General features: G+C 35.6%; 1 protein-coding gene across 3 annotated transcripts in view; it reads left to right on the top strand.

Moving 5' to 3' along the window:
- TBC1D5 (TBC1 domain family member 5) overlaps nucleotides 1–14,949 on the top strand; it is a 318,017-nt gene that overhangs the window by 119,645 nt on the left and 183,423 nt on the right. For all 3 annotated transcript variants that reach the window (XM_030969414.1, XM_030969420.1, XM_030969429.1), the window contains one exon: nucleotides 9,562–9,697. In XM_030969414.1, the coding sequence (XP_030825274.1) occupies nucleotides 9,598–9,697 (100 nt within the window). In that variant the 5' untranslated portion in view covers nucleotides 9,562–9,597. The remainder of the gene's footprint in view (nucleotides 1–9,561; nucleotides 9,698–14,949) is intronic.

Here is a 14,949-nt window from a genome sequence, read left to right as displayed (position 1 = left end):
ACTCACTACATCCTAGGTATGAATAAGCATTGTACAAAAATATTGAGCCTCTAGAGGGGCTCCTATGCATCCTGCTTTTGTTACTGCTGGTGTGGCAAGGCTGAAGAGAAGCAGGCAGTACATGACAGAAATACTGTGCCTTACACAGACTGAGCCTTTGGGTATGAAAGGGAGCAACCAAGGGAAGAAGATTCAGCATATTTTTTTACCAGGGTAGCCCTACTTTGAGCCTTTTTTCCTTTGAGTATGACTTTTAAACATACTACTCCTATCGGCAGAAGGAGTGGAAAATCCTTGCAGTCTGCAGTCATTGCACTGTAGCAGAATCAGATTTTGGGTTTCTCTGTGTGAGTCTGATTTGAATTCACTCATCACGATTGGATCACATAGGCGAACATGGGTTGTGGCTCTCATGTTATATAGAAACTTCATTGTATGGTGCGAAACAAATTCTGCCTCTCTGTGCTCCTTTGAAGTGCCTATGAAATTCTCATATTCTTTAGCAAATGAGGTTTCCACCAACTTTCTTTGTACCTCAGCATGATACCATGCTGCTTTAGCATCTGCATATCTAGAAGAGAAAACTAGAAGAGAAAGATTTTATGTAAATGCTTCTGTGCGTGCATAACCATGCTGGTGTTTCTATAAAAATTCTGTCAACCCCTGTAGGAAACTGTTTTCTAAAAATAGTGAAAAAATAAGGGCTGAATCCAAGATTAATTGCTTACTGCTTTAAAGCTGTGATATTCTAGAAACTTACTTCATTGAATACACTTTTAGTGTCTAAGTTAGTTACTATCATTTTGGGTAAGGCTGCAGGCTAAGCTGCCATTATTTCCAGTTCACTGTTTTGATGATTTCTTTCAGTCTTGACGTTCTTTGGCCCTTTGAGTTACATTTGTATTACTAAAACATAAAGTGTGTAGCATAGCATGGTGCCTGTGTGTTTCTGAAAGTAAAACTCTTAAATACTTAAAAGCATACCATAAACAGTAGTAAACCTAACCATATTTGGAAGAACAAAGCTTTAATTTAAATTATGTTGAACTGTTTTGTAATCAGGTAGATAAATGATACTCTAAAATAAAACAAAGTATTTCTTTCATTTAATGAGTTTGTTTGAATCTTTTTAATATGAATAGGTTTTTTACCACCTCTAGATGACCCTAAGAAAAGGGAGTAGATTTTTAGTTGAATGATGACTTGATTTGAACTCTTACGGCATTATTCCTTCTTCTCTTTCACCTTCACCAAGGCAAAACATTGTTTCTTTCACTTTTATGTCATAGGTTATATTTTCTATGCTCTTAATAGGTCTACTTGCTTCTCTCTGGACTGCAGCAGCAGGTCCTTGTCCCATGCTGACTAAAGATGGATACAGTATTTCAGCTCAGGCCTTAGCCATGTCAGACAATGGGAAGGGATTTACACATCTCATTTTTATCAGCTGTTCTGACTACGAGGAGCCTTTATTGGAGACTTCAGTTGAAAGGAAGAAATGTGAAAATGCATCAACATAATGTTTTCACATCTGGTGCTAAACGTAGCTTTTTGTGGGTGGAGAAATGTTCAGGGCAAAGGCTACATTTAGCTGTTGACCTTGGACCTTTTTTTGGTTTGCCGGTATTTCTTTCTTGCAGTCAATGTTAGATCCAAGTTGTGCTCTCTTAACAGCCTCACTGTGGATCTGTCACATAGTTTTTCATTAAGAATAGCTAGAATAGCTATAGTTCTGTGTTAAGGCTGTGGGATTTGTGATTTTTTTTTTTTTTTTTTTTGGTTTTTTTTGGAAATTCAAACTGCAAAATGGAGACTTGCTTTGGCTGGCTATTTTGTCTTTTTTTTTTTTTTTTTTTTTTTTTTTTGTGAGACCGTACTGAACATAAAACTATAGCATCAGGTATTTAAGATGGTTGATGCCCTTTATGCTTTCATTGTCACCATTTTCAGTGCAGAAGACAGAAGTTGTTTAGCCGTAAATGTCAGGTTACACTGTTCAGAGCATTACATCTTGAGAAAAACTGTTGACCGGGATGAGAGGGGGCTGTGGCTATAAAACTTAGTGGGAAACATGACATAAGGATCTTGATCCTCTCTGCATTATTCCAGTTTTTCTTCCTTATTCAAACTAGTGTTTCTTGCAGAATCACATAACCTCAAGAAAACTGAAAACCAGCAAATGCGTGAGCTTGTTCCCTGCTTATAACAAGTGCGTAGCTATCTTTGAAATAATCAAATTTTAAGTTTTTATTTAAGAAAAAGGTTTTTTTCTGGTTTTTTTTCAACTATCATATGAAATACCAAGAGAATACATTGTCATGGTCCCAGGCTATTTGTGTTGTTTCTTATCCCTGACATTTTAATTCACTACTGAATTTATACTTCGCATGTTTAAGTACTGGTAAGACATGAAAGTTGTAGGGTTAAAACTGTAGACAGTGCTTCAAATCTCCTATGATAATTGTTCTTAGGTATGTATTCCTTTACTGTGGCTCTCGAGACAACTATTTAATAGACAACATTTGAATAATACAAATGTGCGGTTGGTAAAAATGGATTAGGGTTTCAGGGTGGTACCAATGGGTGATATTTAATATTGAATGACATGTATTAAGACAAATGCTTTTATATATAATTTATTTGGCATTGTAAATGCATTTATCTTGTGACATACAGACTCCCTGTTGCCACATGAAGTATTCTGGAAAGGTTTGGAGTAAATAAATAATAAAACCACTTTGATATACAATCTAACAATATTAAATATTAAGACTTTCACATGATTGATTTTAATACTTAATTAACTTATTTAAAGTCCAATGCAACTCTGTTTTTGTATTAGAGATCAGACAGGCAGAAGTTAAAATGCAGGAAATGTTATTAAATGGGACAAAATTAATTGCATTTCATGACCATCAGACTCACTGACTGTTAACCTGTCCATCAGTGGCATGATCTTGTTTGTTTTGTTCTGGATCCCAGCTGATGTTAATGTTCCATTGCCAGACCATTTTTTATGTTTGAATCATTCTATTTTAATGATGCATAATCTGATACATTTTATAAAAGAAGACAGACTTGCTTTATTCTATCCAAAGTTAGTCAAATTGTGCACTTTCTTCAGACCCAGTAAGTCTTCTTCCCTAGGCATGTATTTTCAGTGGGTGGTGGCAACCTGTGGAAGTGGCTGAGTAGGAATCTTAGCTGGTTTTGAGCTGCTCTGTGTGTGTGGGAGGGTTGTTTGGGTTGGTGGAGTTTTTTGGCGGTTTTTCTCTTGGAGGCACTGGGACTAGTATCTTCTGTATTTAAATAGAGATGGTAGTAGTAAAGAGCTCAAGAGCTCAAGTGATGGAGAGAGAAGATCACAGTGCTGTGAAATAGGTGGTCTCTGTGGCCTAAGTAAAAATCACTCATAGAGCAAAGAAAGCAGTGAATATTATAGGTAAGAACAGATTTTTCAAAAATACCTATTAATGAGTGTCCTGGCAAAATATCCAGCTTGAAACAGATCAAATGGTCCTCATGCCTTCATTTTCCAAAGTTCATATTCAGGATTGTCTTCTACTCAGCCCTCTAGTTAGCATGCTTTTTCTTTTTTTTTTTAAATTCTTGGTTCAGGATGAATAATTTAATTTGGCTAATGCAAGAAAACCCATTATATGGGACTGCTTCTAGATGATTTGGAAGACATCTGTGCTGCTTTGCTTTAAATAAACACAATGCATGCTTATTCTCCTAATATTTAATTCCTTACCTACTTTAAAATGTTTTCACATTCTGGAAAATCCTCACTTCAGTGTTCTACCATGCTTGATTACTTCATAAGCCACAAATGAGGGGCAGAGTTGTGAACCCTCATAACATGATGCTGTCAAACTTAACAAAACATGCATAAGATCATTACCACATCAGACACTTGCTTTAAGTGAGGTCGTTTTAATCAATTTGACTTCACAGGGCAGCTAATTTATCACTTAGCTAAACAAGTATTTCCTCTACTTGTCATCAATTTAAGTAATTAAAATGGTAAACTTTGGATATGGCATGAAATAAAGGCCCAAAGATAATTTGGAGAAGGTGGTTGATGCAGTCTAATAGAATGCAAAGTATTATTTAAATACCTTGGTACGCTTCAGTAGTTTTCAGAAATGTGATATTCAGGTAGCTTTGCTGGTACTGATGGAAACTGATTTTTATTTTTAGCATATCCAAGATTCAGCAACATTGTTCAGCTTCGTCTTTAGAGTTTAGTGGGTTCTCATTTTCCTTTCTTCAAGCATAAAATGTTTTGCTCTGTTGCTTGATTGTTTACAAGTAAGAGGATGTGAGAGAGCAAGGATGGAACAAGTGCTGCAACTTGGGCAGTTCTTCAGCCCTCATCCTGAGTACCTCCCCAAGCCTGCTGTTCCTCTTCTTACATTTTACCATGGGGGGAAGGGAAGAGAGGAAGAATGGTTTATGTACAAGGTTTGCCTAATTCTGTTTCACCTACTCAGTTACACCTTCAAAATACCCATGCTGAAACTGATTATATTTTCCAATTTTGCCCAAACTATATGAATACTCATCACTTCTTAAATGTTAATTTGATATGTTTTGGTGTGTTTTGTGCTTTGAGTAAACAATTTTTCAAGGTCTATATAAACAGTGATGATTAAGGGAAACATTTTTTGTGTGTTTAGGTTTTTTAGGTTGAACTAATTTAGTCACCATTTCTGAAACAATGCTTTTAATCCATAAACTGCTTATTTGAATATTGAAAACTTTTATTCAGTATCTGTGGCAAGTGAAGACATTAGTGAATGTCTTATGGCATGAAATAAGGTACAGTATTCGTGTTGAACTGTGCTATGTTTTGTTTATGAAATACTGATTTATCAACATTTTTGAGATTAGGGTAATCTTACCACTTGTAGTAGTGAATAGTCTCACTGCTAAAATAATGCAACAAACTTTATTTTTATTTTGAACTTTCCATCTTCTGTATGAACATCAATTATAACCATTTTATTATATGAACATTTATTATAATCTTATTACAGCTGAGTCTTCTGCCTTGTACAGTTCTGTGTACATGTTTTTGCAATGTTTCACCCAGCTCCAGTCCAAAAGTGATGGGTGCTTCGCTGGCAGTGCAGCTAATGATAGAAACATATCTCAATTAGACTTTTATCTGTCTTGTATTTCTATCTAGCTAGGTATGACTTATGCATATTAATGGAAGATGAAATGGGGCTGAATTGAGGCTGTTGCCACTGACAGTCTGTAGAAGAAGTGGCTTTTGGTTTTGAATGTTTTAAATGTAATTTTGTTTAAGCATTCCAAACTCACAGGTTTGTATAAAGGCAGAATGGCAATGCTAATGAAGGCACGATTATATAAGACTGCTTTATGGCTAAAGGTGGTAGAAATCACATAATGTGTTAGAGTAGCTAATAGGGAAGGCAAAATATTTGTAAAGTCTTGGGTGAATAAACCTTCTCACATCTCAAAAAGAAGCAAGCAACTTCCAGGTAAGTACTAAGTACTCACTAAGAGTAAATACCCAGTGAGAAAAAGGAGTTAGAATGGGTATGTTAAATCAGACTATCTAATGCAGCAAGTGGTTTATCTCTGCTGTGTAGAAAGAGGTTGTTAGTTAGGTAAATGTCAGTAAACATCAGTTAAGTTTTTCCTAATGAAAATGAGTTGGTATTCCATCACCTATGGGATATGGAGGAGGTGGTGGGAGAGGAGATGATATGCTATAAACAGCTACCTCCACTGAACCCTTTTAATATCTGGTGGAGTTCTGTGTTGGAGTCTGTAAGCCTGTCTCTGGAGGGATTTTTGGTCTCTGTTGAGAACAGATGTGCTGACAAGCTGCCTTCACTGAAAGGCAGACTGGATTCACCCCACATGTGCTGGTCAGTGAGGAGCAAGCCTGTGGCACTGTCCTTGGTGGCATGAGGGCTCCTCCTGTTATTTAAGGCCAGTAGCCAAAGAGTCTATGCCTGCCTTTTCCTTGGGCTTATGAGTGGATTAATGTTTCTGCTAATTTCCTTGACTAGATAAATGTTTCATACATGGTCTTAATTATTTTCTCATGTATATTACAGAATAGTTGAACTCCCAGTAGTGGGAAGCATGCCTGGTGTTTTGAGTTCCTTAGCCCTTCAACTTTGGAGGTTAAAAAAACCTACAAATAGGCGCTTTCACTGAGATGTTAGGGCTAGCCAGAATCAAGTCTTGTAATCCAGTAATTGAATTTCAGGGGTTTATAACATTTTTATTGTTTCACACTGAGAATGGTTTTAAATTGTATCTTATTTAATATGAACAATATGTTATAGGCCATTACAAATCAACCACAAACCTGTGAAGAATTAATCTGTCTCAGAGTAAGATCCCAAGTGTAATTGTAATTGTTTAATAGTTCCCTTTGCTCTTTGTTAGAAGAGTAGAAAAGAACTTCAGTATAAAACTGTGAAGAAAATTGCTTGGACTAAGGAGTGAAGACTAATAGGTAGTGATACTTTTTTTAACTCTAACCATATGTATCTATAAACAAACACAAATAACCGATTAAATCGCTGTGCAGATATCAAAAGTAAATCTATTCAGCTGTTTAAAGCTGCTCCAACAGTCTGGAAAGTAAATTATGGTGCATATAGTTGTAAAGGTGTGGCATTTGGGGAGTATTTAAAAAAAAAAGAAGGTGGATACAGAAGAGGACATGGAAGAGCGAACTTAGTAGGGCTAAATTGATACCATGTTATGGATGTAAGACAGCAAGTCTGAAACATACTGTGTCTTAATTAAGTGGTGGCTGCTAAAACTATAATGGCTGGTAAGGTCATTTTGTGCCTGGTTCTCAGTTTGAAAGACACTCAGGGTTCTGCTTTGGTCAGATTGTGTAGCAATCTCTGAAGGAACATAAAAATAAAAAGTTAAACTTCAACAGCACAGTCTGAAAAAGCTTGTAATTTTAGTGAAGACAAAATCAACTGATCAGGAAAATGATATTTACAACTGTATAGCAAAAGAAACAAGAGCAGCAGCTAAAATTCCAGCAGGAAAAAATTAGTTCTGTGAAGTTGGTGGGGGTTTTGTTTTCTTTCTTTAAATAAATTATTTTTTCTTTTATTTATTTAAAATATCAGGTATTTATAAACATCTCTTTATATTTTTTCAGCCATAAGACTACAGGTAAATGTTATTTAAGGGGCTAACAAGACTGTAAATATTTTTCTTCAAGATACCGTTCATGCAGTTTTCATTGTTATAGTTTTAAAATTACATAGGAAACACGTGAGGTATGCATACAGTCGCAGCACATTTTGTTGAGCCATGTATAAAATTGTTCAAGGCAATTCTGTGGTTTAGTGGTGTGTTTTGTCACACTAATAACAATTTAACATAAAGGTGTACCACTGCTCAAGTGTAAGTCCTACCTTCCCTCAGTTACTGGCTTCTTGTTCCCAAGACCATCAGATGTTCTCTACTAGCTGAACAGAAGTGAGAGATGGTGGGATTATTTCATCACCACAGTAACACAGGTGCCAGGGCACATAGAGGATAAACCCCTCAGGGAATACAGCTGAGAGAGAATGCTTTTCAAAACAGCCTGGGTGCACTGGTTTTGAGGAATTGCCTAATAGTGGCCCAACTAGTTAATTATCTAGGGATTTTTTGGGGTTGGGGTTTTTTTTCCTCATAACTTAATAGGAAAATTAAGAAGATATAGACCATAAAAAGGTCTTAAGGATCCCAGTTCCCCTTCATTTATTGACAGTAAACTGAAGGTCTAAAGCCTACATGGTCAGTGCCATACCTTCTAGGAACCAAAGGAAAAGCATAATTGAAGTGATTTCAGATTTGTTAATATGCCAGTCCTGAAAGTGTAGATGCATACCTCTTCTTGTATCTCTTTTTATATTTTTTCTAAATATAATTTTATTGCTGTTAAAAAGTTATGATACTTGTAAACAAAGCAGTTAAAGTAAGTGATATTTAAAACTCATCTGGCAGTCGTAGGTAGCTACTTAGTGTGCTTGGCCAAATCAGACTTATTTAGCTGGCTTAGGGTTTTTTGTGTTGTGAGTTAATAAATTGCTGTACAGTGACTAAAATGCAGTCTTGACAAATGTATTCTTGCACTGTTAATGCACTGGAAAGGTTGTTTCTCTTTCTTATGCACTGATCATAACATCATCTGCTTTTCACCCTCTTATTGTCATCCTCTAATTTGTTGCAGCCAGTATTAGCTTCCAACACTCCTCAGATGAACTTGTGACATAGTTCTTATTCAGTTGCTTGATAGTGATGTGAGTGCCATTCAGGAGCCTGTGATGATGAATCTGCATCACCTACTTCCTAAAGTTTCAGTTCTTCCATTACTTCCCTTTTGGCCTTCATTTTTGGAAGATATCTTTGTAAATGTTCACCAGCTAGTTGATTATGTTTCTTAAAATGCTTCCTTAGCATTATCTTTCTAGAGAGCTGTCTGGGTTTAAGAATGGTATTCTCCAGTTAAGTTTTCCCACTGAAACCATTGCATGGCACACACAGCTCACTTGCTGATTCCCTCCTTCCCTCCCACCTCCCTGCACCAGGATGGAGAGGAGAACTGGAGGCACAAACGGTAAAGATCACAGGTTGAGATGAGAACAATTTACTGGAAACAGCAATGAGGTAAGAAAAACGAACAGTAACAGCAATGATACTAATGACAAGAAAAGAAAGAAACTGACGACAAGACAAGAAAATAAGCATTCTTGCTCATTGTGGAAACCCTAACAACAGATAAAAACCACCCACTCCCTCCAGATGACAGCGGCATTACCCAACCTCTGCCACTCCTACTTGACCAGAAAAAAAAACCTTCTTCCCAGAAAAGACTCCCTTCTCCCTGCCCTGGTAGTGACATGACATGGTATAGAAAAACCTCTGGGCCCTGGCCATGCCGCCTCCTGGCTACTGCAAAACCCTGTTCTTGCCAGAACCAAGACATAAGTTAATATAAATCTTGATAAAACCAAATTCACCTATATGCTAGTCAATATTAATCCATTCTCTTTTTGTGTGTCTGTTGCTGTTATGTTATATTTGACCTATGATTTCTGAAAAAGAAGTGGTTAAAAGGAAGATTTGTGGGATGAACAGTCTTGGGTCCAGAAGAGTGATGATGATGGTCTTTCCTCAGTTTTACTTTATAATCTTCATCATGCCCAAGAACTAGCATCAGTTGTCCTTGGAATCAGACTAAAAGATGAGTAGGGAAAACTAGAAGAAGGATGGAAAGAGGCTCTTGCCCTGTTTTACAGTCTTCAAAACCACGCTTGGACTTTTACTTGCAGTGTGATATTTGTAAGAACTATAGCAATTCTTTTGGATTCCAAATAATACAACATTTAAAACGTTCAAATGGAAACATTATTGTTCTGCTAATTAGACAACTAATGGTGATGATGTGCCTGGAAATAAGGGGAGGTTTTAAGTACTTTTGTTCTTCACTCGTGTGATTGAAAAATAGTTAAAGGAATACTGAAGTGTTTGTTTCTCTGTTTTTTTTTCTTCCAGATAAATACTCATCAGTTGGAATTTACTACTGCCAGTATGTATCATTCTGTGTCTGAAACCAGTCATCCTTTGCAAACAGAGGAACAGGAGATAGGCATTGATCCCTTGCAGAGTTTTTTGAACAAGCCAGGGGAAGGTGAGTTTGGATTTCTGTACTTTTTTTTCAGTTTATACCTTATATAAGTGTGTCATAATAACTGTACCTGTCATAATTTGTTTAATTCACTCAATGAAGTTGAACAGGGCAACTTAAAGAACATTTCACAGAGTATATGAGAAACACTCTGACACTAATGAAAACCATGAAAAGTCAACTTTCAATTACAGACAGAAGCATTAGCCAAATGTTTAATGTGCTGTCATCCTTTTTTAATCATAAACCAAACACTGACTTCAGCATAAGAATATTGAAATGGAGCATGACTTTATTTTACTTTCTCAAGCATGGACTCTTACACTGCTTTGGTTTAGGGATCTTTTTTGTTTGTTTTCCTTTTTTTTTTCTTTTTTTTCCTTTTTTTTTCTTATTTGGCTCTGCAGTAAAGTTCAGTATGTTATATTGGACAAAATTATGCAAATAAAAAGTCTGATTTTTGTTTGACTCAGCCCCTATGTTCTTATTTGAAAAAATATCTCAAAGCTGAGATAGAATGAATAGGCTCTAAAGATAGAAATTACTACATAACCTGAAGCAAATTAGTATTTGGAAGACCCTAATGAACAATGAGAGCAAACTGCTTGGATAACGCAATGGCTGTCTGTTTTGCTCATCTTTTCTACTTATTTGCTAGTAGTGACAGGGTAGTTGGTTAGAAGAAAGTGATAAGCTTAATGAGAAAGCTCGTCCTTGTCGTGAAAACATTCCTCAAGTACTCAGTTATACACAGTGGCACCTTAACTACCTGTAATTTTCCAGTCATTGAACACATGTACCAGGAGGGCAAAATAAAAAATTTATTTTAAATTACAGAGTTGAAACAACTTTGTCACATTTTCTAAGTCCCTCACCCAGATCAACTAGTCTATGTGGATGTATCTGTTTATAAATCCTCTGTTTACTAGTGCTTATTAAAAAGCTCTGTCAAGTTCTGCTCATTCAGGTTTATTACTTCAGTTTAGAAGAAGCTGATGTTTTGCTTCAAAATATATTGGTAAAACTTCATTGTCCCTTTGAGTTAATTTTTTCACTGTTTCTTTATTGGTTTACAAAGCTTCTTCAATGTTTAAAAATGACAACGTACGTCATGGAGAAAGTATTTTAAAACCTGACAATTAAATGGAATCGCTTTTCTAGGCAGTGTTTCTTTTCTATCATATTTGACATCTTAACGATACGAAGCCATTTTAGCTTGATAAACCAAATGCATTTTTGTACATATTTTAGAAATTTGAAAATAATATTTTTTTCAATAACCTAAAATAATAACCATTTTTAAGAGGACAAACAGCTTGCTTCTAGTCTACCCCAGTCAAGAAAAAGATAAACATTTTCTTCCAATTTCTATTTGCTTTAAAAAAAAATGATAATTCTTTCAACTCTGTTTCAAGAAAAAGCAAAATTTTCACCCTGTTAAAAAAACACTATAAGTTAATTTTACCCTTTATTGTGCCCAGAAGCGATTAGTTACCTTGACTGAAAAGGTTTCTCATTTTTATCCCAACCTTAACATTTCTATGACATACAAAGTTATTAGGATTGAATTGATGTTTAAAAGTGCCATTAATTCATTTACCCCAAATGTTCATTAACAATGTAAATGTATGCTGATGTTCTATGAGACAAGGAAGTGACTAATGACTCTTCGCACTAACAACACTTAAAATGAATAGAAACTTTAGATAGCTAATCTTGAAGTAATCAAGACCCTCATTCAGCTTGGCATCTCTGTATGCTCTAAAACAGCTGTCAACTGTTAAAAATATATACACAACACACACATACGCACATGCGAGGATAAAGATATGTAAATACATGGTTCCCCAAGTCATAAAGGTTACCAACTATGGTACATTTTTTATGTTCTATCTATGTAAATATTTTATATAAAGCATCCATTTCATCTTCATAGCCTTTTTTGCTGTGAAACACATAGTGCATTTTAATTTGAAACTTTATATATCCAGAATGGGTCTTTGAAGTTTTAATGTTTCATGTTAAATTAAGTGTGTGTATGGTTGGTGTTAGCTTTTTAGGCATCAACGTATACAGTTGTTCCTGTCCACGCAGTATGTCCATCATTGTCTTCACAAAAGTATTTCAAGACAAGGTTTTTCTGAGTGCAGTCTCAAGTTTCAGGAGTGATATTGAATCAGTTTGGTGAAAATCTCTATCTTAATTTTTTTGTATCATGAATCACAGAAATACAGTGGAGTGGTGGTCCACTGGAGACATTCTGTGCAATATTGTAGAATATCTGAATTCAGATGTAGTACATCCGAATCATGTTTTTAAGCATGGCTGAATGCTTGCTTTGGAGGCAAAGTGATAAAAGCCTTCACTGAGATTAGGTGATTAGAAAAAAGCACAGCCCTAATAAGGGTGCTGAAAAAAAATACTTAGTTACTGATCTAGTCAGATTTGTAAATCTGCATGAAGTGTTGTATTTTTAGCATGTGCAGTTGATACCAAAACTTGATGGAGAACCAGAAGATATCATGTCCAGCTGGAGTTAAGAAATTCTCTCACAGTTTTCATAAAATTAAAGAAATCTCAAAAATGCACGGATTGCTCTTAAGTATAGCTGTTTGGAAAACTGCATGCGTTGACTACTTTTTGTTCATTTGCTGTCAGCTTGAAAGGGTATATTGGATAGGATTCCAGAAATATGTTGAGTCTAGTTTTACCCAGTGCTTTTATTAAAATCTCAGTGAAGGAATAGAGAGAAAACATGGTTTACTTGGGACAGGACTGTTGACACAATGGAGAGTAGATGTAAAATTCAAAGTATTCTTGAGATTTTGGAGAAGTGGCCTGAGAAGATTAAGACATGGTTCACTAGGAACAGCTGCAAGGATTAATGTTGCAGATGCTAGGCATGAGGCAGTTACCTGGCTGAACAAATGAAAGTAGATCATTACAGATGAGGTAAGTGTCATTTGGAGAAAGGTCTGGGTGTTGGTAGCTCTCCAGATTTTATATAACTGATAAACTTTGAATCTTAAGTTATGATGAGCCATGAGAATGTGCTTGTTTGCAAGTTTAAAAACTTCAGAGTAAGCCTTTAACTGTAAAGATCTTTTTTCTGTCCCTTTAAAACATTTTCTAAAATCCATTAAAATAGTATTTTTGTCCTTTTCTGTTGATTAATTTGGCCTGTGTTATTTTCCTTACGTCTGATTTTTCTTTCAAGATACAAAAAAGGTACATGCCAAAAAAATGCACTCATTTATGCTTTTTTAAATAGCATTTTTAAATAGTTGATTAGAAATTTATGGCAGGGATTCTCACTTTTGCAATCTAATACTTAAAATGGAGGATTCTAGGTCTTTTAAGAAATTTTAATTTTTGGTTGTTTCATATGGATCTGGTTGTATTTTAATTTACACACATCTAGATATGTGTACATTATTATCTTTGCTTTTGACTATGGTAGTCTTTTGACTTAATGACATCTTTCTGCATTCTCTCTTCTAAGAGTGATCATGCTTTTACTCACTTTATTCTAACAAGGTTTTTGTGTGATCCCCTCTGAAACAGGGATCTTTCAAAGAGAAATTGGTGAATCATAGCTCTGTCTCCAGCAGAGACTTTGTGAGACCTGAATGAAATTTCAGAAACATTATTGTTGTACCTTCTCCCTGCATATTGCATCTGACAAACTGTTATTCTGACTTCCAAATGCTCAAGGTTTCTGTTACATTGAAATGGAATAACTAGGTTAACTTTCTGCCATGAATTTTCACTCCAAGTTATAGCGTCCACCACATTCCAACGCAAGTTTTGAAGAGCATGGTAGGTAGTATTCCCATTTCATTGATATAATGAGAAAGTTGATCCTCTAAGGACAGACTGGAACAATGCATTTAATACTCTTCAATTTAATTTGCTCAATATCACAATTAATACAATTAAGGTCACTTGAAATGAAACTATTAACAAATTGGGTAATTTACTTTAACAATGTCAGTGTGTTCTCACAATTACATTTGCTTTAATTAGTGTACAAGCTATTATTTAATAGCATACTTCACATAGAAAAATGTAATGTGTTTTTTGTTCTCAATAGAAGAAAAGGGGAAACCTTTAATGGGTCAGAGTGTTTTGGAGTTTGGCAGGACATATTTCATGTTTAAGGGCTACAGTTGGTGGTGAGGACAGAGAAGGCTGATGTTGCTGGAAGGACAAAGATAACTACTGGAGTGTGTGACTGAAATTAATCCAGTTGAGCCAGATAAGTTCCCGACCTCATACTTACTATTGCATCCCTTCTGATTCTCAAACGTGCCATGAAAAAATATGAGAAATTATAAGAGAGCATTCATATTTCCATTTTGGCCCTATACTGTGTGGGTGTTTCCATTGCTTGTCTTTGGAGAATTATGCTATTCTGGTGTTAACCTCATAGCCCTGATCACTAGAAAGTATTTCCATGGAGAACTATACCTTATGTGAAATTTGAGATTCCTGGTTTATATTAATGTCATACAGAAAACAAGTAGAAAACAGAGGGGAATGAAGTAATAAAGTAAATGCCATCTTTTCTGGACAAAGCATGTGTTATCAAATAATTTCCCCAAATCTTTAGTGTAATTGACATGGACTGTTTTGGCCTTAGACATTCCTTACAGGGTTAAGTGAATTTTTGCTGTCAGAAAATGACATTATCTTCTAACTGGTCCTTAGCTACTCAGTGTTATAAGTTAAGGGTTTTTTCCCCTTACAGCCCCCTTCACCCACATACACAGTGCTAATGTGAATTGCCCTGTACAGCATTTACCTCCATTTTTAGAGATCAATTCATTTAAAGGAAAAAAACACAGAGGTCTACACCTCTCTGTGTGAGAAGTACGTTCCTAGGTAAAAGAAATTCAGAATGCAAATACAGTGAGTTGTTGGAAGACTTACTATTTTGTTATCAAATATTTTTGATAGCATATTTTATGACATCATGTGTGCCATATAATGTGTGTTATTCCATCCTCTCTCCAGAGAGTGACATGTACATGAAGTATAGCATTGTGTTTTTAAGAGTCCTTTTAAATATGCATGCTACTGTGTGTTTTCATTAAAAAGACAAGATTGGAACAGAGAACCTCTTTGCATTATACCGGAACAGAAGAGCTGAGGGTTGTGATTGTTTCTTGATGTCTTTGGGGTTCTATGCTGTGGTTTACACCAGGCCCTGAAAAAGTCCTGTGTCCTTCGCTGGGGAGTTTTACCCTTCAGCC

Source organism: Camarhynchus parvulus, chromosome 2 (assembly GCF_901933205.1).
Source record: "Camarhynchus parvulus chromosome 2, STF_HiC, whole genome shotgun sequence".
Lineage (NCBI taxonomy): Eukaryota > Metazoa > Chordata > Aves > Passeriformes > Thraupidae > Camarhynchus > Camarhynchus parvulus.
The sequence above is the reverse complement of the archived record's forward strand: the minus strand, read 5'-3'. Positions and strand labels throughout refer to the sequence as shown.